Source organism: Rattus rattus, chromosome 1 (genome assembly GCF_011064425.1).
Source record: "Rattus rattus isolate New Zealand chromosome 1, Rrattus_CSIRO_v1, whole genome shotgun sequence".
Lineage (NCBI taxonomy): Eukaryota > Metazoa > Chordata > Mammalia > Rodentia > Muridae > Rattus > Rattus rattus.
Window position 1 is genome coordinate 206375261 of NC_046154.1, and position 23179 is coordinate 206398439.

At 43.9% G+C, this 23179-nt stretch overlaps 1 protein-coding gene across 1 annotated transcript; it reads right to left on the reverse strand.

Moving 5' to 3' along the window:
• Nucleotides 1–18447: 18447 nt before the first annotated feature.
• On the reverse strand, nucleotides 18448–22692 carry LOC116910325 (cytochrome b-c1 complex subunit 7). Its single transcript, XM_032914188.1, has 4 exons — nucleotides 22601–22692; nucleotides 19850–19921; nucleotides 19241–19407; nucleotides 18448–18653 (listed from the first exon to the last, which is right to left on the reverse strand). The coding sequence occupies exons 1-4, from the start codon at nucleotides 22617–22619 to the stop codon at nucleotides 18576–18578; spliced, it is 336 nt and encodes a 111-aa protein (XP_032770079.1). The 5' UTR covers nucleotides 22620–22692; the 3' UTR covers nucleotides 18448–18575.
• Nucleotides 22693–23179: the final 487 nt, after the last annotated feature.

The following is a 23179-nucleotide window of genomic DNA, read 5'->3' on the forward strand; positions in this document are numbered from 1 at the left end:
AGCAAGGGGCTGGAGAGATGGCTCAGAAGCTGACAGTACCGGCTGCTCTTTCTGAGGATCTGGGTTCGATTCCCAGGCCCCGCGTGGCAGACCATAACCACCTGTAACTTCTGTTCCAGGGATTTGATGGTTTCTTCTGGCCTTTGGGGAACCAGGGATACATGTGGGACACAGACATATATAAAATAATACTTTAAAGCATTGTAGAGTCTGAAACACCGAGGAAGAAAGGGGGCATGTAGTCAGGGATAAAATAACCAAATGAAACAGCTCAGAAGAAGGGCTTGGCTCTAGACCTGTGACCGCAAGCCAGCTGTTGCCCCATCCCAAACCACGGAGGAAAATTCCTATTGCATATAACCTTGTATCCAATTCAGCTAACTGTAACAGACTAGACTCTGTGGATGACAGCTAACAAGAAATCTACTCCTATCTCAGGAAGGAAACGCCAATTAAGAACAAATACATGTACTCCTTGCTGGCCCAGAGAACTACAGAGCTCAGCAGAGCTGGTGGTGGGTGTTGAGATGCTTGTGAGGTCCGATTGGAAAACCTTCCTACTCCAAGAGTTTCTTTCACTTTCCCTCAATTTCACACTTAACCTGAAGTTCTTTATAATAAAGCTAGCTTGTTTTGGCTTTGTACACTCCATGCTTGACTACTCACTGGCCCGAGACAATGAACTCTGACCCACTAACCCAGGTCCATTTTTGGTAACTTGGATGCCTGGCACCCTACACCCTTAAGTCCCATCCTAATCAAAACCCATACAATAACCTCCCCATTTCTTTCAAGAGACTCCATTCAAAGTCTTTTGGAAGTAAAGCATAGAAGGTCCTTGCGGTGGTTTAAATAAGAATGGCCTCCCCTCAGATATTTGAATGCTTAGTGATCAGGGAGCAGATCTATTTGAGAAGGATTGGTTTTCAAACCCCATGGTAGCCCCAGTCCCCTCTCTTGGCCCGATGGAAGGATATGGCTTTAGCTGTTTTAACCCATGACTGCTGCCATGCTCCCCACCATGATAACGGACTTCTGAAACTGTAAGCCAGCCCCCAGCTAATGTTCCCTTTTATAAAAGTTGCCTTGGACATGGGGTCTCTTGACAGCAATAGAGTAATGAGTCAGGTAAGCCTTTAGGTTTTCAGGCTTTCTACAGTGTCATGAAATATAATGTGGTGCATGGGGAGGGGGTATCCTTGGCAGGAAGATGACGAGGTGTACCCCTTGAGAAATTATGCCATGAAACAGATCTGATGTAAAAGGCGTTTGTCAGGGGAGGGGAGAGAAGGGGAATAAGGCCTGAAGAAGGGGTAGAAGCACATGAATGGACATGTAGACAGGCAGGCAGACAAACAGATGGGAGCAGAGCCATGAGAGCAGAGCAAAGGGTAGCAGAGAGGAAAAGAGAGGGGGCCTGCACTGAGAACAGAGAGAAATCTGGGGTGGTGTAGGGGTCTTTTATTCACTGCACACAACTGGTGCACTTGGTGGGGCAGCAGGTCATGACAGAAGCAGCTGCTAGGTTCCTGAAGGCAGCCCGACCGAATTGCCCATACACTAACATAGCATCCTAAATTATTAAATCTCAGCTTTCTCCAACATCTGGAATTCCACCAAGCTGCGAATAAACTCCTACCAAAGTCCTCCTCAGAGTTACACCTCTCAAAATCCACCCAGGAAGTGAGTTTAGTTAAAAACCCTCCTGTGGAGGAGGACCACCTGCTCCTCCTCACCATCTCTACCACCACTAAAATCTAAGCTCTGGGACTCATTTTCCAGGTTAAAGCTGTAATAACACACTCCACACTTAATCCAAGCAGGGTTCAACTATCTACCCTATCTCAGAGGAGAGTCTCCCATGGCCTACCCCTGTGACATCTTGGGGACCTCAAACTCTTACATAAAACCAAAACAAACAGATTAGATTACTCCTTCCATGATGTCCTCCTGCCTCATATTCCGAGGTGGATAAAATCCTCTCCTAAGTCTCTCTTTGGCAACAAAGGCCCACTTTTGAAATTCTTGCTCTACCGGAATTCATGCCCGCTGTTGACAGCAGAGGGAACTCGATTTCACACCACCGCAACTGTAATTTGCTTTGATTGACGATTTTCCCTGCTCAACGTCTTCTCTTTTGCTTCACTTTATCTACTTAGCCTCAATTCCAACAGTTCTTCTTTCCAATCACCTAGAGAATGCTCTCAGTCTTAACCCACCTTTTAATAAATCCAACTTCCTCTCTTTATCTGCCTAATGCTGTCCCTGCCCCTAAGAGCATAGATGGAAGTTGATGATCCAAATACCTTGCATGAAAAATTATTATTTTTATACTTGCCTAATAGTCTAGGACAAAAATCTACTTTTCTCAAAAAAAGTTAATTAATGAAGGGTAGCTAAATATATCAATCAATACTCTTATTAACTGCCAAGCTTGTCTTCCCATGCAGGTACAGATTTCCGCATTTTTTCTGTTCATTCTCGCCCAATCCAGTCTCCCTCTGCTCATTTAAACAGTAGTATCATGACTGCATTTATTCAAGGTTTGGCAAAACGTTCCCCAACCTGCCATCAAGTCTTGTTTTTTGCCAAAGAAACACAATCATGCCCTCCTGCCTATCCCGGCATCTTCAGGTTCAGCTAGAATGAGTTTCTTTGTTTTGTTGTTATCTGCAGTTACAGAATGCTCTGGAAACTGGTAAGATCTGCAAGCAGCACCCACTGTATGTGGAGGGTGGCAGAACTCGGTGGCTTTAAGTTTCAAACCTGGGACAAATGGCTAAGGTGACTGTTCAACATACCAAAGCCGACGTGGCCTCCAGAATCCCTCAGTGTAGTGTTCCTCATGTGTGGGTTCTCCTGTCTCCTAACAATGTCTTCTCTGGCTCAGCCGTCCTTTCGTCCTCTCAGTTTGCTAGCCCAAGTCACTCCAACTGCCTCCCGTTTTCAGTCCGCTCCATCTCTTGTCTTTTCTAGCCCTATTCAATCTTTCTTCCTCATGGCTCCTCTCGAGTCCTTCCTGGAACTTCCTCATCTCCTCTAGGAGCTGCCTAAGTCCAGCAGCTTCCCAGTGCCCCTGTGTCTGCTGTGATATTGGGACCCTCCCTCAGGTGCGGTTCCTCTGTGCTCCCCCTTGCCTCCTATGGCTGCATAGCTCTCTGTCTCTTGGCTGCCTCACCCTCCCTATGCGGATATCTTTCACCTCCTTTCCTTCTCTCCAATTCCTTTCTTGGACTCACAGATTTTTTTTTTTTTTAATCCCGTTGTCTTGGCCTCGGTATAGCACAATGGCCAAAGACAGCGATTCCACATTCTTGCAGACTGTAACAGCTTCTGTCACAGCACGAGCAAATGGCGCCCATGACTCCTATCTCTAAGGTTCTACAGCTTTCCACTCCTAAATCTTTGATCACCATGATTGCTCTCTGCTTTCAAGAAATCTTTTAAGACTATTGTGTGAGCAGTCTTTATCTCAGCATTGATTTTGTAAATTCATTTGGTATGGTTAAGAATCCATAAAATCTGTAACAAAACGTGGCTTTACACGTTTGTAACGAAGGATGGGTTTTCAGTTTAACAGCAGCAGCCAAGGCTTCAGCCGCCTTCTTAGATCTCTTCACATGTAAAATCCAGGCCTCAGGCCTCACTCTCCTAAACCTGCAGCTGAGAAGGACAGTTTACCTTGCTACCAGACTCTAACTAAAAGGAGATAAACTTACAAAAAAAAAAGAAAGAAAGGAAGGAAGGAAGGAAGAAAGAAAGAAAGAAAGGAAGAAAGCAAACAGATTTCCCAGTAACCAACCACCTGTCTTGTAGTGAATAAATGGATAAACAAACAAATAAACAAACAAACAAAAAAGACACAAAAAACCCCACTGTAACATTTTTATAAGTTCTAAGGTTGTAAAAAGAAAATCTGTAGGGTCTAAGAAGGTGCTTTAGGATTGGTAAATGCAAGTTATGAAGGTTGGTGGAAGTGAAAGCTCTGGGTCTCCAAGGCAACTTCTGCTTCACTGCTTCTTGTTTCAATGTCTGGGATCCACACACTTTTCTGGGTTTCTCCAAAGTCCCTGGGTCACTTCTCCAGCTCTGCCCTCTGTAGAACTCTAGGATCTGGTTGACTTCATTCCACCACTGCTGCTATTCCTGGTGGTCATCCAATGGACTCAAATCTCTAACCTGCTAGGATTTCTCACTGCAACCAGGCTTCACCAATAGCCTTTCATAGGTTCTCTTGACGGTGCTAAGCCTCAACTTCTTGGCATGGTCCAGGGCTGTCAACTGCAACTGAGGCTGCACCTTCATCAAAGGCTTTCCCTGGCCTCCCACAGTGCCAAGCCTCATGCTCTCTATGACCCCTTCATGCCTTCAAAACCACCTGGGTGATTCTTATGCATGACGAAAAATCCAGCTACAACACAAGGTACAACCTTGGCTATCTCTGGAACACAGCTCCTTTGTGCTTTCAGAAAGCATATCTCAGAAGATTTTACCTCAGTGATGCTGGTCTCTTCTTAATCACCACTAATTTCTTAGCTCTAGCTTTCTAGCATCAATTGTCCCACTAGTCCCTTCTATTCTCGACTCTAAAGCTGGAGGCACCTGGCCAAAGCTGCTGAGTTCTACTGCTTGCTTGGGCTGGAACGTAGCTTCCTTCTTCTATTATATTATCTATCATCAGCTTTCTGTTTTCCAACTCCTTTACTGCCTAAGCTTGGCTGTCCCGGAACTTGCTCTGTACACTCACCTTGAACTCAGAGAACTGCATGCCTCTGTTTCTTGGGATTAAAGGCATGTGCCACCATGCGTGGGCCTAAGCTTCTCCTCAACATCTGGATCAAAAGCCTGTGCCCTTCCAGCCTCGAGATCTAGATCACAGGTGTGTCCCCCTTTTCTGAATTGTAGTTCATTTCAGATTAAAAATAGAAATGAAAACAATAACAAGTCCCTTGTTCAACTGCAAAGGCACAAACAATAAACTTAGCAGGGTGGGATCTTGCTTTGAGGTCACACTCCCTCAATCTGTTCATCTTCTTGAACACAAGATTCAGTTTCATTCTACTTCCCGGTGTCCCTTTATTTTTTGAACCATACTTTTTGTAATTTTTCTTTTTAAGCTTGCTACCCTTGGTCAAAACACTCTTTGTGACACTAAACCAGAGAACAAACTCTCTGCTGGGCTTTCTTTTGAGAATTCCTTTGTCAATGTAATTAATATAAATCTCTTTACCTTAACCTCAGTTAGATTCTTCAGACAAGGACAAAAAGCAGCCACATTCTTCACACAAAATGCTACAAAAACAGTCTGTAGGCCACATATTGAAATTCTTTTCCACTAAAACCTCTAGAGCCCAACTTCCACCATTCAAATCACCCTCAGCAACAAAGTCTTCCATATTCCTACCAGGATAACCCATTAAGCCCCATTTAGAGCATTCCACTGCTTTCCAAATCCAAAGTCCCAAAATCCACATTCTTCAAGTCTTATAAAGACAACATTTAATTGGGGCTGGCTTACAGTTTCAGAGGTTCAGCCCATCACTATCAAGGTGGGAGCATGGCAGCATCCAGGCAGGCACAGTGCTGGATGAGCTCAGAATTCATCTTGTTCTGAAGGCAAAGAGAAGACTGGCACCCACTTGGCTAGGAGGAGGGTCTTAAAGCTCACCCCCACAGTGATACACTTCCTCCCACAAGGCCACACCCACTCCAGTAAGGCCATGCCTCTTAATAGTGCTGCTCCCTGGGCCAAGCTTGTTCAAACAACCACAAGTAGTGATAAGAATGTGATTTAAAGTATATAAAAATTTAAAAAGTGCTTCAGATTTCTTTCTCTCACTGTGCTATCATTATACTAAGACTTCAGAAGTTCAGAGTTTTAACATTAATCAATGGAGTTCTGATAAGCTATTAATCTAGCTCTGGTAAAGCACTGACTACTGTTCTCATAATCATGAGCACAAGATTTTAAATTTCCTTTGGTTATATTCTAAGTATAGACTTGACAGTGCTTCCCATTGTGCTATAAAACATCTATATACATCCAGTCTTCTGAGTAGAGGGCAGAGTGTTAATGCTTCTTTTTTTTAAAGATTTATTCATTTGTTATCTACACTGCAGCTGTCTTCAGACACACCAGAAAAGGGCATCAGATCCCATTACAGATGGTTGTGAGACATCATGTGGTTGCTGGGGATTGAACTCAGGACCTCTGGAAGAGCAGTCAGTGCTCTTAACCACTGAGCCATCTCTCCAGCAGGTGTTAATGCTTTTAACCAAAATTATTTTACCACAGTGTTTACTATGACTCAAAGGGGTGAGTCTATTGCCCTTTCTACAATGTGGATTTCAGTACAGAAACTGGTAGTACTAACATATCTAAAATGTATCTCTTTTTGTAAACTTAAAAAAATTTTTATAAGCTTCAGGGAATCTACTTGGATCCACCTCTCACAGGTCAAATGGACTACAGATAAGGACTGTCAACCACAGCCTGTTTCCCCACCTACGTATTCATTCCTGAGGGGGAGAGCTCTTCCTCTTCCCTGGTCCTGGGACTCCTTTCCCCCAACTACCAGGGCCATGGGACTAAAAGTTTCGAGCATTCACTTAAGAAAAATTTTCCCCAAACCGCTTAACTTTAGCTTCTGCTCCAACATATGATTTCCAATCAGTTAAAGAGTGCAAACGATTCCAGCTGCTGTCTTCATGTCCCTCACCCCAGATGTTCCTGCAGAGCCTGGAGCAAGGGAAACAGCCTGCTCTTCCCAGACTTGGCCAACAATCCAGCTTTTTGGGCTCCCAACAATGCCCCAATGTCAGCAGGAAGTAGTCATAGACAATTACATTACCCCTTATTCATTTATTATTATCAACAAGAAGCTGGGGTGTTAAATTTCAAACCTGGGGCAAGCAACTGAGGTGCTTACTTAGCATATCAAATCAGACCTGGCCTCCAGGTTCTCCCAGCATCCTTCAGTCCCTGCCTCTTACAGGGTATGACTGACATATCCAACCCTGACCCTCACCAGCTGCAGCACTCAGAAGAGTGGTCCTGCGCCTCTCTCCAAGACAGAACAGCAAAGTTGCTCTAGGTGGGAGGAAGGGGGTGGTCAGGTGAACCAGCCTGGCATTGGTGCAGGGGTGATGCTCTCTCCTGCCTCACCCCTCACCACCTGCAGCGGTCGGAAAACTTGTCCTAAGGTAATGAGAGCCAGTTTACTGGCTCTGTCCCTTGCCCACTCAGCACTTGGGGAAGTGGGCCCTACACCTCATCTAGGCAGCAGAGTGGAGCATGGGAGAGCTAGTCCTATGACTTATCTGGTAATACAGTGGAGCTGGCCCTGATGGCAAAGGCATAGTGAACCAGCCCTTTCATAGGCTGCAGCACTTGGGATAGTGGGCTCTGAACCTTGACTGGGCACCACAGCAGAGCAGGTTCTGAAGGTGTGGGTGCTGGTGAGCCGGCCCCAAGGGCATGAGAGCAGGAAAACTGACCCTGCTTCCTGCCAAAGGCAGAATTGGGTGGTCTAGCCGGAGCAGTGCTGGGAAGCTCACCCTGGTAGTCCAGATAAGGGAGAACCAGCTAGCTGACTAGTTGGCCCACTCAAAATTTATATCATCTACAAATGGTTGAGATGCATGAAAGGGCTGGTCCTGCTGTTCCAAAGCTGCAGGATTTCCATGACAGTGCAAGAGTAGGATAACCAGGAGGAATCCTGGTGAAGATCCAATATTGATGGTGTTTCAGAAGCCAGAGATCTCAAACCAGCTGCAATGACTCATTGCAATGAACATTTGCAAATAAAGATGTGTGGACAGAGGGACATATTGTGACACAGTACAGCTTTCATGATGAGATGTTTTCTATGCTTTTGTTACTGTTATTGTTGGTTGATTGTGTGTGTTTTATTTGGGGGGAGAGGTTACAAGGCCTAAAGGCAGGTGTGAGGGGACAGGGAGATGAATGGGACTGGGAAGTATGATGTGAATCTCTCAAAGAATCAATAAAAAGTTTTTTTAATCTAAAAAAGAAACCAATACATTTGTTGCCAATTTCTTTACAATTATATATAATTAGAAATATTCTAAATTTACAGTGTTTTAAGTCAGAAAAACAAGATTTCAAGAAAGCAAATGAGCCTTGATCTTTGATATTACAAGAATGAGATTATTGTATGAATCTCTCTCTCTCTCTCTCTCTCTCTCTCTCTCTCTCTCTCTCTCTCTCTGCCTTTTGAGACAATGTTTGTCTGTGTAGCTCTAGCTGTCCTGAAACTCACTCTGTAGACCTCACTAGCCTCAAACTCAGAGATTTGCCTGCTTCTGCCTGGAAGAGTTGGGAGTGCCACATGCACCCCCCCCACCCGCTTACTATATAAATCTTAACAAACTCTTTGGTAATAATTTTAAATAAATTTGTGTTTTTGAATAGATTTTTAGAAAATGTCCTTGGGGAGGGGCCGTGCCACCATGGTTGCTCTTTAGTAGATGAGCAAGGAGACTGACTTCTTATGGAGAAATGAAAGATTCCTAGCTCTGCTTCGAGGGTGGGAAGATGTGCCAGGAACCTCGGCAGCCATGGATACCAGAACCAGTGTATAGAAAACCTATACATACAGGTTAGTCTATACTCAGCCTTCGAGAGTGGAATATACAGGATGGTAACCAATAATCCTTAAACATCTTTAATCCTAGTCCCATGTCAAGATATATGGTACAGACTGAGTTCCATGGGAAACCATAAAAAATACATTTGGTTTGGAAAAGGCAATGAGACTTTAGAACAGAGCTAGGAACGACACCCAGTTGGTGGACTGTTTGCCCAGCAATCATGAAGTCCTGGGTCAAATCCCCAGGGCCGCATAAACATGGGCTGGTGGTCCACATCTGCAATCCTGGCATGGAGGTAAAGGTAAGAAGTTTAGAAGAACAAGATCTTCCTCAGCTATGAACCAGGTTTTGAGAAATGTAAGAGGCTCTCTCCATAAATAAATAAATAAATAAATAAATAAATAAATAGTAAAATTAACAGGGAAGGTCTGTTCAAATGGGCTGTCACTTGCAGGGAGAGCCTGGGACCTTGCCCTGTGGGACAAGGGCTAGGCTGAGTGTAGGAGGGAAGCCTGGTAAAGGTGTCAGATTCCTATTGAGCAGTTAGCCCAGTGGGCACAGCCAGGAAGGTCAGAAAAGGGGCAAACACCTGCCCCTAAGTCTGACTTTAAGCTGCAGGACTCTCTTTCCAGGACTCGGGACCTCAGCACCCAGGTCTCTTATTTAGGTTGGCAGCTTAACTCAGTCCTTGTCCTGCCTTAGATCTGTTCCAAGCTCTTGAAATTTGGCATCCTCACCCAGCTCAGCTGCCGGGTTGTTCTTCTGCAAGAAACCCACTCACTATGCTCTACAACTGGTTGTTAGTGCCACACGGAGTCTAGAGCAGGCAGAAACCAGTCAACTCCTGCCAGGAACTTATTCCAACATCTAAATTAGAATCATTTACACATCAAAAGAATATGTCAAGGGCGCATACGTAAGTTATGAAAGCCACAAACTTTCCAGCAGTCAGAGAACTAGAATGGGGCAGACATCACCGATGCCCCATGTCCCCTTACTAGCTTGAGCTGATGGCTACCGCTTAGCAACCACACCATGCTAAATTCTCTTCCTCTTCCTTGTCTGTCTGTCTCATGCTCCCTTTCTTCCTGAGAGTGAAGGCGTGTGTCAGTGAGGCACGTCAGTGACTCTGAGACTCCTTCCCTGGGGTGATGTAAGCAAGGTCCTGACAAGGCTACAACCCAAACCCGAGTTCAATTCCCCCGAAGTTCCACCTGAGGAATCAGTTGTAGAGCATGGTGAGGGGGCTTCTTGCAGAAGAACAACGACCCCTGCGTGGCTGACAGCTTCCCCATAGCCACAAAAATGGAGTTGTCCTCTCCAGTTAATCTTTCTCTGCAACAAACAAATGTGCTGTTAATTTTAAAATAAAATTTAATATCAAGGCAAAAGTGAAGAAGAAGTGTTTAGGAAACACTGTATTTCCTTGGGTCCAGACTGAAGATGTCTCGGCTCCAGGTAACTTCATTATATAATCACATCCAAAGTTATGTGGGGAACTTTCTAATTCAGTTGCCTGTGAGTCCTGGATGTGCCACATAAATCCATCTTCCTCTTACCACCCACACCAGAAACCCGCAGCACATCCCAATGAGCAAATCTTCATGTTGGCAAGAATCACAAATGAGGACCTCTGCTTTCAAATCCAATGAATATTTATTAAGCAGCTTTTCTGTTCAAGAAACAATCTGTTTTGGAGCCCCCTTGAGACCATCTTACAAGAGACAAATAATGGCCCTATTGAAACTGCACAGCCAGACGCTGAATCATGAAGGCTGGGGGAGCATCCAGTTTCACTTCTGTAACTCGTGCTTCTAAAATCATTACAACCCGTCCCAGCCTACCCGTGCTTCTTACACTTTATAACTTGAGCTGTCACCATTATACACATCAACTTTTAAAATCAGGTCCCTAAAGTTGAGGAAAACTTTATCCTTCTTGATAGCTCCTATACCTAGGAGATGCGCAGTACATGAGAGTACAGTACGTCCTCAGAGCCCAGAAGGCTTTGCTCTCGAACAAAGTATATTGTTCTTGCTCTTGTAACAAAGTATATTGTTCTTCCCCAAACTGAACTGTGCAGAAGTGAGAGTTTGTTTCAAACTTGATAAATATACTCACAGAACTGGATTTGCACAGATAAGAGGTGAGGATGAAATGGAGGGCCTTGGCACAGCACAGGCACCCTCCTTAGAAAGACGTGGTGTGGTGTTGTGAGACAGGTATGAATGTATGAGGGACTAGAGACAGGGCTTCGTCAGTAGCGAGTTTACTGAACAAGCATGAGGACTGAGTTTGGAACCCCAAAACCCACATAAAAATCTAGGTAGGGTGGTGTGTACTTACTTAAATCCCAGCATGAGGCCGTGGAGACCCAGGGAGCCCAGATGCTTGTGTACAACCATGTGCCTCCAGTCAGGCTAGCTGAAGCAGTGAATTAGGCCCCAAGGCCTAGTCAGCTTTTTGTTTGTTTGTTGTTTTGGAGTCAGGGTCTCTCTACATAGCCTTGGATATTCTAGAACTCACCATGTAGACCAGACAAGCCTCTAACTCACGGAGATCCAACTGCCTCAGTCTCCCAAGTGCTGGGACTAAAGGTGTGCACCACTCTGTCCAGCTATTGTTTTAGGTTTCAATCCCAGTCCACAGAAGGAGAAAATTTGCTCATCTGTCAGATTCATTACTAAGCACTTCCTACTTTCATGAATCTGTGTCAGTTTTAAAGTCCCTAGGATGGATATGGCCTAAAATTCATTCCAAAATGTTCTAGGCTGAACTCCAGGAGTGTAACAATGTTTGATACACACTGATCAACAGCCGGTGGAGTGAGGAGCAAATCCCTGAGGAAAGAAAGGAGACTGACTGTGTTCAGAAGGAAGAGCTTAAAACACAGTGACTGGAAAAGAAAAAGGAATTGACCTTTAAAAGAAGGGCTTTGACAATTTTTGTCCAAGATCAGAACTACAAGTGAATATGGAACTCTGCTGGGTTTGTTCTCTGTCATGGCATTTTTACAGGAATTCTAATACGAAGCACACAGTGAAATAGATGGTCTGTGTGATGTAATTTAATACAATGAGATGCACCAAGTTACCTAGGGCAGTGCTACTCTGTAGCCAGCATCCCTCTGTAAGCTCTTCATAATGTCTCGCTTCTCTTCCAAAAGTGTCCTAATTTAGGTAATAAATTGTAATTGCACTGTATATGTTCATTCTTTATAAGGGAAAGTGTATGGGGTTTTCTAAGAAATCTTTAACATTCCTCATAGATGACAGAGGTAGATACCATTACCTTCTCCCCTATACTGTTTATCTTAGAGTTACTCTGGCTTTGATGAAACACCATGACCAACTTGGGAGGAAAGGGTTTACTTGGCTTACAGTTCCATTGTTCCACCATTGTTCATCATCGAAGGAAGTCAGAACAGGGACTCAAACAAACAGGAACCTGGGGGCAGGAGCTGATGCAGAGGCTATGGAGGGATGTTATTTACTGGCTTGTTCCCCATGGTTTGCTCAGCTTGCCTTCTTACAGAGCCCAGGACCACCAAGCCAGAAGTGGCACCACCCACAATGGGCTGGGCCCTCCCCATTAAGAAAATGCCTTACAGCTGGATCTCATGAAGGTACGTTCGTAACTGAGGTTCCCTCCTGACTGTTGTTTGTATCAAGGTGACATAAAGCTAACCAGCACACTGTTAATGCCTTGAAAATGTCTGTAATGTCCCATAATACTGAGGTAACATGCTGAAGAAGAAGGCTAGAAGGCACATGTGCATTGACCCTGCCATCCACTAACCCATTACTAAGGAAAGCAAACCCTCGTCTTTGTGGTAGTGGGTCTTTTGGTTTTGTTTTGGTCTTGATTTTGGTTTGTTTTGGTATTAGTTCTGTTTGAGAGAGAGTCTCACTGTGTTGCCCGGGTTGTCCCAGAACTGATTGTCCAGCCTTAGCTTTCTGTATGCTAGCATTTAGTAAAGTCCATCCTAAGAAAACAGGTTTTTCTTTAAGTCAAGCCACTGCCTGAAGCAAATCGTTTCACTCGTCTAACCCTTTCCACTCTCATCTGACCGCTGTGTAAGGAACTCTCAGACTTCTCTCCAAAGTAGGACTCATGCTGAGAACCCAGCACAGTAAGTGAATAAGGAATTTGCTGGTAGGTGATGGTTCATGTCTTTAATCCCGGTACTTGGGAGGCAGAGGAAGGTGGATCTCTGTGAGTTCTAAGCCAGCCTGGTCTACGTAGAGACTTCCAGGACAGCCAAGGCTAACCTAGAGATCCTGTCTCAAATAATTTCATTTCCTTCTTTTGAGATTATAATATAATGTCATTTCCTCCATCCCTTTCTCCTTTCAACCACCCCCCCATGCCAGTACCTCCCTGTTCTCTTTAAAAAAAAGTTCTTTTTTCACTTATTGTTGTTACATGCATATACGTATGTGCATATATGGCTGTGCATTCCGACCATCGTATATCTGTGATCTGGGTCTGGGTTAGGCTGTCTGAGGAGGCTCCTACAGCTGTGATATTTGTACCTGTCAGGTCAGTTGCTTTCAGTCACTCATCAGCACACTTAGGATTCTGCTTCCAAATAGTAATTAGGTGATGGGTGTGGTGGTACATGGCTGCCTGTGTTCCTAGTCCCTTTAGAGGTAGAGGCAGGAGGATGGGATGCTCCAGGCCATCCTGGTCTACATAGTCAGACCCTGTCTGTAGGGTGGGAAAAGGGTACAAACACAGACAAATAAAAAAAGAAACTGAGGGCCACAGAGAACAGAGAGGAACTGTTGATTGTGGGGTATCCTCCACCCCTCAGTCCATCCTGCACTAACACTAGCTTTTTCCTTTAAGTAGGGAATGATTTCACAGGCTAAACACATTGCTCCAAATTAGGCCTTAGATAACACAGGAGTCGGCTGCCCTGCTCTTTGTAGGTCCCCACACTGCCTCCTCTGGTGAATTTGAGAATGGCTGCCAGAATGTGGCTCCAAGCCCAGCTGCAGCATGCTTAGAGCCTGGACAGTGGTCGCCTGTGTTTGGCCCACATCCTCACCCTGGGGCTGCATGTTGTTCCTGCATGGATCTAGAATTGGTATTTTCTTGGAGTCAGTTTGCTGCTAAAAGCTTGTGTGTGTGTGTGTGTGCAGTGCATGTTCAATTCATGCGCTGCATATGTGTATAGATATTCATACATGTGGAGTCCAGAGCAGGCCAACCCCTATCCTCTATCCCTCTCCACTCTGGTTCCTTGAGACAGGATATCTTCTTGAACCAGACTTGCTGTTGGGTGAGGCCAGCTGGCCATTGAGCTCTCAGGTTCCTTCTGAGTCTGTACCACCCCAAATATGTGGACACCACATGCAGCCAGGCCTGGATTCTGTATATGCTTGTCTCTTTGCTTGTTTGTATTACATAGTGTCTAAATAGGGAGCTCTGGCTGGACTGAAGGTCACTACCTAGACTACCGGTCTGTCTTTGTCTGCTTGCCTCTGCTTTCAGAGAAGCTAGACAGTTGGTTACACAGGCTGTCAGGAAAGCCTGGGCTCTCTTGCTTCTGATTTCCCAGTGCTAGAGTTAGAAGCATACACTGTCATGCTGGCCTGCATGATAGCTTGTTTGTTGGTTTGCTTGCTTGTTTGTTTGAGACAGGGATTTTCTGTGTAGCTCTGGCTGTCCTGGAACTCATTTATTACATATAGTAACCTTCACAGGATACGTAGTGTTTATAAGACATTTATAGAATGCCTCTTGTATGCAGGTTTTTGGGCTAGGAAAAAGCATCAAGGCATCAAGTGGATGAAATACAGAAACATTCTAGAGAATGAAAGCCGGGGGCTAGGTAGGATGGCTCACTGGGTAGAGAGGGCCTGTCACCAAGCCTGATGATCTCAAGACCCTGTATAGGATGGAAAGAGAAATTACTCCTAAGACCTATCTTCTGACCTCAGTCTTGTGCACCATGGCTGCTCAATCCCCTCTCAAGTAAATCAGTGTAATGTTTAAGAAAGCAACACGAGAAATGGCTCATTGGTTGAGGGCTTTTTGCTCCTACAGAAGACCAATTTATTCCCCAGCACCCACATGGAGTCTCACAACCATCTGTAGCATCAGTTCTAGGGTGTTCAATGGCCTCTCTATGGTTAACCACCATCAGGGACATCAGTTCTAGGGTGTTCAATGGCCTCTCTATGGTTAACCACCATCAGGGACATCAGTTCTAGGGGCTCCTATGACCTCTCTAGTCCCAGAACAGCTACATGTGTGTGCATAGGCACCTCTCACTCACCAGGAAACAAACCAAATCTTGGATGGGCCCCTCCCTGGGGAAGTCTCATGTGTTCTGGACTTCAACTCTAGGAAGGCTTGGCCTTGTTTTGCCTGCCTTCTTATTCTTATCAGCAGAGGAAGAAAAAAGATCCATCCCTGGAACCCTAGTGGATACTGCCATGTTGGCATGGATTTGGATATCTCTCCAAAATACAGCCGAGTCATCTAGAGCTCAGGGAAGAATGTAAAGGGCCAAGTGAGTTTGCACAGAGCTTACAACCAGGAAAAAGCTTGGAAAACGCAGGCCACATGTGGGATTCTGACCCTGGTTCTGTTCAACCCTCTTGAACTCAGAGTCTGTTTGCCAACCACTGAACCTGCCAGATCCCTCCTCTCAGCTGGACCTTGTTCCTCTGCACCTCAGCCACCCAAGTGTCTCAAGAAACGAAGCTACCAGGTTAAAACAACAACAAACTGAAGGGACAAAGAGCCTTCAACAGCCCAGGGACGGGAGGCCAGTGCACACAGGGCTTCTGTTTTTGTATGGTCAGTACCTGTGGGAGCCATGGGCCTCTTCCCTTCAGAGGTGAGCACAGTTATGCCCACATGGACTGACCCATGGCTCCAACTGCATATGTAGCAGAGGATGGCCTTGTTGGGCACCAATGGAAGAAGACCTTGGTCTTGCCAAGGCTAGACCCCTCCCCCCAGTGTAGGGGAATGTGGGGGGAGGGGCAGTAAGGGGAGGTGGTTGGGGAGGGCAACACCCTTATAGAAGAAGGTGAGGATGGGATAGGGCGCTTATATCCGGGAAACTGGGAAAGGGAATATTTGAAATGTAAATAAAAAATTATCCAATATATTAAAAAGAGGAGCCAACTGATGCACAGAGGTTGTCTTTCCTATGGTTGAGGAGCAAGGGTAAGGATTGAGATGGTGTGATTCCAACCCCAAATAAGCTTGGAATGGCTATTGGTTTCAGCTGTGTCAGATTTCCCAGTGACTTGTAGACAGGACAGCTTGTGATGACACGAACACTCTCCTGTGTCAGTGACGTGGACTGATCTGTTCACAAGTTCCTTCTATCTTCCTGGTCTCCCAGTGATCTAAATCTGGTCCTGCTTATTCTTCACATTAAACAGAATAGAATGATTCATAGCGCTGGAAACATTAAGACCGTTTTGGTGGTACATGGCTTTAATCTGAGCCCTTGGGAAGCAGCATGAGGGTAATCGATGTGAGCCAGCCTGCTCTACATAGTTAGCTGCTGGCCAACTAGAACAAGCTGAGACCTGTCTCAAAGTAAAACCCAACTCTAAACAGAAACCCAAAGAGCAGGAAGTATATTCTAGTTAAAAAAAAACTGTACTTATTTGCTACCATTTAGAATTCAGCAGCTAAGTCACATACGTTGACAACTTAGATTGGAGATAGAATCTTTCCTGAAATCATTGTTATACATTTTTAAAAGAGATTTAGCTGTCTTCAGACACACCAGAAGAGAACATGAGAGCTCATTACAGATGGTTGTGAGCCACCATGTGGTTACTGGGAATTGAACTCAGGACCTCAGGAAAAGCTGTCAGTGCTCTTAACCATTGTGCCATCTCTCCAGCCAATTATGTCACAGTTTTAACTATGAAAGCGGTGGGTAGCCTGGAACCTGTTCCTAGTAAGTCAAAACCTCACCTGCTGACGTTCATCTCTTGGTATTGCCTTTAGTCTTGCTTTAATAGCTTAAGTGTGAAGTACATTAAAGAACTACTTTTACCACAAAAGAAACATTTTTAGGAGGGCTCTAACTCATTAGAGAACTAACAAGAATAACTTCCAGGATGGGTTTCAAAATATGATTAAAGATCTTAGCAACATTCTTTTCTTTCTGGAAATTTAATCAATAATAAATTAACTCTCTAATATCCCAACACTACTTTTAAGATATTCTTTTTTCCCCTGACAGTCTTACTGTGCAACTCAGGCTAGTCTCAGATGTAGCCATCCATTTCTCAAGTGCTAGGATTTCTTACAGGCACCATGTTTAGCATGACTTTAAAATACTTGTTAGGAACCAGGCATAGTGGTGCACACCTTTAATTCCAGCACTGGGTAGGCAGAGGCAAGTGGATCTCTGTGAGTTTAAGGCTAGACTGGTCTACAAAGTGAGTCCAGGTCGGTCAGGACTATAGAGAAACCCTATCAAACAAGAAAAAAAAAAAAAAAAAAAGACCGTTAGGATCTTGCTTTAAAGCCAAGTCTTTTGTCAAAAGAATTCATATATGCATCTGTATGTTTTAATTACTTCATGAATTTTAACTGTAACAAAAAACTCTGTTCCTTTCCTTCACCAGTGTTTCTATGGATCTAGATCAGAAACTTCTGCTATATGTACAAAGCAGGTATTCCTCCTCCTGCTGAGCCAGTTGAAATCCCAGTTCTTATCTCCACCAAAGACCTCACAATTCATGGCCAGAATTTGTATTTTTAAACTAATCTGTGGTCTCTTTGCTGTTTAGTACCTAGTTTGTCTTTTGGTGTGGCTCTGGGTGTATTGGAACTATATAGACCAGGCTGGCTGGCCTACTGAATGCTAGCAATGAGCTGCTATGTCTAGTTCGGTACATAGTTTCTTGTTATTTATTCATTCCATTTCTCAATATCAGCACTCCCAACTCCTCCCTCTCCTCAAAGAAAAGAGGAAGCCCACTCCCCGCCCAGTGCCACCCCACCCTGGCACATCAAAGCCCTTCAGGACCTGGCACTGTGGCCCACCCAGGGGAATGGGATCCACAGGTAGGCAATAGGTTAGGAGACAGTCCCCGCTCCAGTTGTTGGAGGACCCTAATGAAGACCAAGCTTCACATCTACTACATGTGCTGGTAGCCCAGATCCAGCCCATGCTCAGTGTTTGGTTAGGGTCCAGGTTAGTCCATTCAGTTGGTCTTCCTGTGGAGGTCCCATCCTCCTTGGGTCCCTCAAGCCTTCCCACAATTCTTCTACAAGACTTCCTGAACTTCTAGTTCTTAAAGGAACATAAAGGCATAATTTGCTTTTGTGTTTTTCTCTGTTGTTTTCCTCATGCCAGATTTATTACTTATTTATTCATTACTGATTAGCATAGGAGCACATGCACCTGCACATACATAGTTAAGTTACATAAGCCCATAATGGAATACAGACTTTTCCTAAATGCAAAATAAATCTAGGTAGAGAGCAATGTTCTGAAAGGCTGTGTCTCGGGTCCTGGGTAACTAACCTGGGGTAAACGTTCCCTTCCTTCCTGTTCAGTGCTGGTTGCCTAATCCCTCATCTCACACCTGTACAGGCCTTGCTATGACTTCCCAGGAGCCCAGAAAGGGAATCTAAAGCCTACTATTCAGCTTGTATAAATGCTGTATCTTTCAGTAAGCTGGATAGTTATGTAGCCATGAAGAGATGATTAAAGCAGCTCCTGTCATCTCCAGTTAAGCAGCAACTAAAAATATCTTAGAAATCTGGAAAAATTGTGTCAGAAAAATGATAATAGTAGTTATGAGAGTAAAAGTTTGAATTGGATTCAAATAGTCCAACAACGGTTACAATAGACATTTATTTAAAGTGAGGCATATGTAGAGCAAATGATTCTTAAGTTGTGATTCAGGTTGAAACGTCATAAAATAGGGTGAGACCAGGCGCACCCACAGATCTTAACTACAAGATCACTTCTTCGCCCACGCTTCTCTCTCCTTTCTTTCCCGAATAACCTCTTTCAGATAGGGTTCAAGGTAGAATTTGTCCTAAAGAATGAAGAAGAAAACAATAGGCCTTAAACCTCCAATAAAGTTCATTGCAATGAATTACTGTTTGCTTGCAACTTAAGAAAATATAATCTCAACCTCTAGGACATATGTGCTTTTTAAATGTAAAATCTAAGAAAGATCAAGCAGTGAGCAGGTCAGGAGAAGATGTACAATGCCTATAGGCTTGCCTGGTTTCGATGACTTTTGAGGACAGATGTCCATGCTCAGAGCTACAAAAGCACTCAATAGACTTCGTATAACTAAAACTCTTTTCATAGAGCAGGAACCAGAGTAGAGGGAAAGCAACAATAGTGGATGAGGCAGAAAATATGAATTCTAGCCCAGGCCTTCCATACTAAAACTAGCTCAGTGATATCAGAAGTCACTTCGCCTCCAAGTCTCACCTTGTTCTTCTTTAACATAGAGCTGACACCTTTCTACTAACTTCACTTGGCTGCTGAAATGCTACTTATGTGGCATGACTTGGAGAACACTGAAACACTGAACAATCAAGTGTGTTTCTTCTGTTTCTGCTACTGCATCTTGAGTGACCAACACTGCTAGACACATCAAATCTGTTCTACCTCCTCATATTTTGTCCACTGATCCTTAGGCAAGATCTGATGCCTCATAGACAGGTCTAGGGCTCTCTTAATTCGAAACATTCTGTCATTATAAAGGTTCTCAGGCAGCCTTCTTATGGCTTCTTTTACATCTTCAGTTTCATGCATTGTGTCATCTCGCATTAACCCTGCAACAGGAACAGAAGACCCAGATTAAAGAACAATCTCAAAAAGTGATCTTTGTTTGTTTTGCATTTTTGAGACAGCCTCACTCTGTAGCCCTTGTTAGCCTTGAACTCATAGAGAATCATTTGTTTCTTCCCTCCACAAGCACATCCTGGTATATATGCAAATGATGTTTTTAAAGACACGAAGAACTTAAGTTTATACCAAGGAACCCTAAGATCTGCTGATGGTTCCATTCAGTTTCTGGACCACAATGTGAAGTTCATGGCAAATTAGGCAATTAGAAATAGGAAAGTTCAAACACCACATAAAGATCAAAAATCAAGAAAGTTTAATTTTAAATCTGATGCACACAAAAACAAAATATCTCCTTTGAACTCTAAGAATTCTTTAAAAGCAGAATTCAGAAGAACAGGAGGTGGCGGCCCACAGACAGGTACTCACCCAGTTTATTGAAGCCCGCTGCATTATAATACCACTTCCGGAAACCATCCAGCCACTTGCTTGATGCTGCAACTAGAATGACCAGGCTGTTAGCTGCTGTAATACACTTACAAACGAACGAGCCAATTGGCAACGAACCAGTTCTCTTCTAAACCCAACAATATCCCTTTGTATACAGGTAGATAATCATTTCACTCATGACACCGAGGAACAAATGGTAAACTCAGAACTGCAGGTGCCTAAAAGCCACAGGTATACTTCCTGCCACTTTGGGTTCTCAAAGTCCAACATCCTCTGCCCTGGCATCACCTGCTACCCTAAGACCTGAAGGACAGGGGACGAAGAAGGATCGGAAGCATTTTTGTCTTTTGTAGCTGCAGAAGTAACTCTTTATTTTCAAAGGAGGTGGAGCTATGAGAGTTCAGCTTAGGTGGCAGGCTTCTAGTCTCCAAATTTTTAGTCTACCTTGTCTTATTTGGCTATTATCTTTAAAATTATAGTTTTAAATAATTAAAATAATTATTTCTAGAAAAACTTTCATAGTATCAGCTAATTAAATATCAGTATATTAGTAAAAGAAGCCCATTTTCCTTTTCTCAAACACCAACTGTTCTTAAAGGGAATAACAGTATTTGAACATTGATAAGGAGAAACATTCAATGTTGAATTTAAATCTCTTAATGTAACAGAGCATGCTTGTAATTTCAGCACGCAAGAGGTTGAGACTATAAATACCAAGCCTTGTATAAACAAACAAAAAGGGTTGGGGATTTAGCTCAGTGGTAGAGCGCTTGCCTAGGAAGCGCAAGGCCCTGGGTTCGGTCCCCAGCTCCGAAAAAAAGAACCAAAAAAAAAAACAAACAAACAAAAAAACAAAAAAAAAAAAAAAAAAAAAAAAAACCAAAAACTAAAACAGGGGCTGGGAATATAGCTCAGCCTTAGAGTTCATGCCTAGCATGCAAAAAACCCTATGCAAAAAACAAAATAAACAACTGAAAGCTCTTTGGGGAATAAGGCTGAGCTTGAGGGAGGTAACTGAGAAGAGGTCAAGGAAGCAGGAGAGTGCCTGATGTTGACCAGATGTGGTACAGGAAAGAAGACAGAGAAAGCTTAACCTTTCTTTTTAAAATGTGATGGATAGGGGAGGGAACATGTGACTGCCAGAGGACAACACTAGGCCCTAGTCATCCTCTTTCAGTTTTGAGGTGGCATCTCTCACTGGCTTGGAACTGCCAAGTACATTAGGCTAACGGACCAGTGAGGCCCCAGATCCACCTGTCTCCTTGTCTCTTGCACTAGGATTAAAAGCATGGACTAGAGCTACCGAGGCAGTGTCTCATATAATGTAACTGCTGGCCTGGAACTCAGGCTTTATTAAAAAAAAAAAGGCTCAACAAACAAAATGGGTTCTGAGAATTAAAATCAGGCTTGTGCTTACATTGCAAGGCAACCTTTTTATCAGCTATATTCTCAGTGCCTAAGCTTTCTTTTGACATTTTGTCTAAAGCTATTTTCTTACCAAAGAAGAAAAAAGAAGCTCCCTTCTGCCTTCCTACTCCTTAGTACAGATTACCACATGGTTTCCTGTAACCTTAGAAATTAGAAGTCATTCATAAAATTGTTTCTAAGGGAAAATTAAAATAGTCAAGGGCTAGTCTCAGTTGGTACATTGCTTGCTTGCCTAGCATGCACCACAAAGCCCTGGGCTCCAACTCCAGCATTACATAAAACACGCACAGTAGTGCATTACTGCAATCCCAGCATTTTTAGGGTGGAAGAAAAAGAGTCAGAAGTTCAAGGTCATCCTTCAATACACAGACAGCTAACTTGGGTTACAATGACACCCTGGCTCAAAAAATAGAAATATTTAAAAAAAAAAAGCACATACGAACAAAATTGTAAACATAGTAGTGACTATGATATTCACTTAACACTTATGTGTCAGGCACTAATCTGTTCACCCTTACCACATTAGCTGGGTCAAAAGCCTGTTACAGAAAAGGAAGTAGGTTTATGTAAATATTAAACTCAAGTAAGGAAACAGAATGCCTTAAATTTAGTAAGGTTCCTTAAAGTTGTGTCAAATGGCTAAAATGAATGCCTTCAGAATTTCCAGGGACTCTTGAGAAGAGTATCAATATTGTTTTTAAAGACTATTTCAATTTATACCACCAGAGGGCAAAGATTAGCTTTAAAAAAATAGGAGGGGGTGGTGGTGAGGAGTACTATTTGATGTGAAAACATTCTGGCATTCTATCCCATGACAAATTTGTTCTAGTGCCTACATTAAACAACAGTCCTTATAACTGAGCAGCTCCAGCTCACGGTCCAGATAGGCCAAGGTTAACCTGAAACCTCACTGTAACCTATCTTACCTCCCTTTAATTCTGACAAGCTCGAGGAGCGGCATGCGGACTCCAGAGCTATTTGCTCAGATCACTGTCACTGAAAAGGCCTGTGTCTGACTCCAAATGCTCCCCACTCGCTGTGGCAGTCTTCTGCTGACCTTCCCAAGCTGTCACAAGGCGGAGAAGGAAGGAGGCCGATCCCGCTGTCTGCCACAGCGGGCTCCTTCCGGCGGAGGTCCCTGTTCTAATCCTCAGGCAGGCTAAGCGAAACCTGTCCTTTGAGCTGCAGGCTGGGCCACCACGTCTCTTATCGCAAACTACTTAGCTAAAGCAAAATGAGAGCAAGTTCGTGGGAAAATACAACCGCCCCACGATACCCACAAAAGAGGATGAGCTCACTTACCTGCAGGTCGGCCCGCCATTTTGACCTAAGAGTCGAGCGCTGCCTTCTGGGTAAGTCCTAGAGGACGCGCCGGGGTCACGCGCAGGCGTCCTGCATACTTTCGGAAGGGGAGGGAGGGAAGAGGGAGTGCTGAGGGCGCCTGCACAGGCGCAGCTCTGATGGCCGGTGGAAGGCGTTTTTTAAAATTTTCTTATCTGAACGGACCCCACACATTAGCCTGATCTTTTTGTGCGCCTTGTTACAAGAAACATTCTTCGTCACACAATGGGGAAAGTAGTACGAAATTAGGGGACGGTGTTCTTCCATGCCCTGTTACAGGAAAGAACTTTATGGTATAGATGGAGCCTTTGCTTGGAGACAGGTAATGAATAGATAGTAGATGATTTTCAGGCACACACTTCCTCAGTATGGATGGAGGGGATTCTAGGACACTAGAGGATAAGCTTGATGCTCAAATGCCTTATGTCAAATGGTGCAGTGTTTTAGTATAATCTACGCACACGCTTGCATTCTTTAAAGCACCTCTAGATTACTTTTAATACAGGATATAAAGTAAGCACTACACAAATAATAGTTACA

Excerpts from the sequence above, each read along its gene's own strand:
- LOC116910325 (XM_032914188.1), bottom strand. Across the intron at positions 19,408-19,849 it reads AGCGGGCTTCAATAAACTGG|GGTTAATGCGAGATGACACA; the intron begins GTGAGTACCTGT and ends TTCCTGTTGCAG. Across the intron at positions 18,654-19,240 it reads AGTGGACAAAATATGAGGAG|GACAAATTCTACCTTGAACC; the intron begins GTAGAACAGATT and ends TTCATTCTTTAG.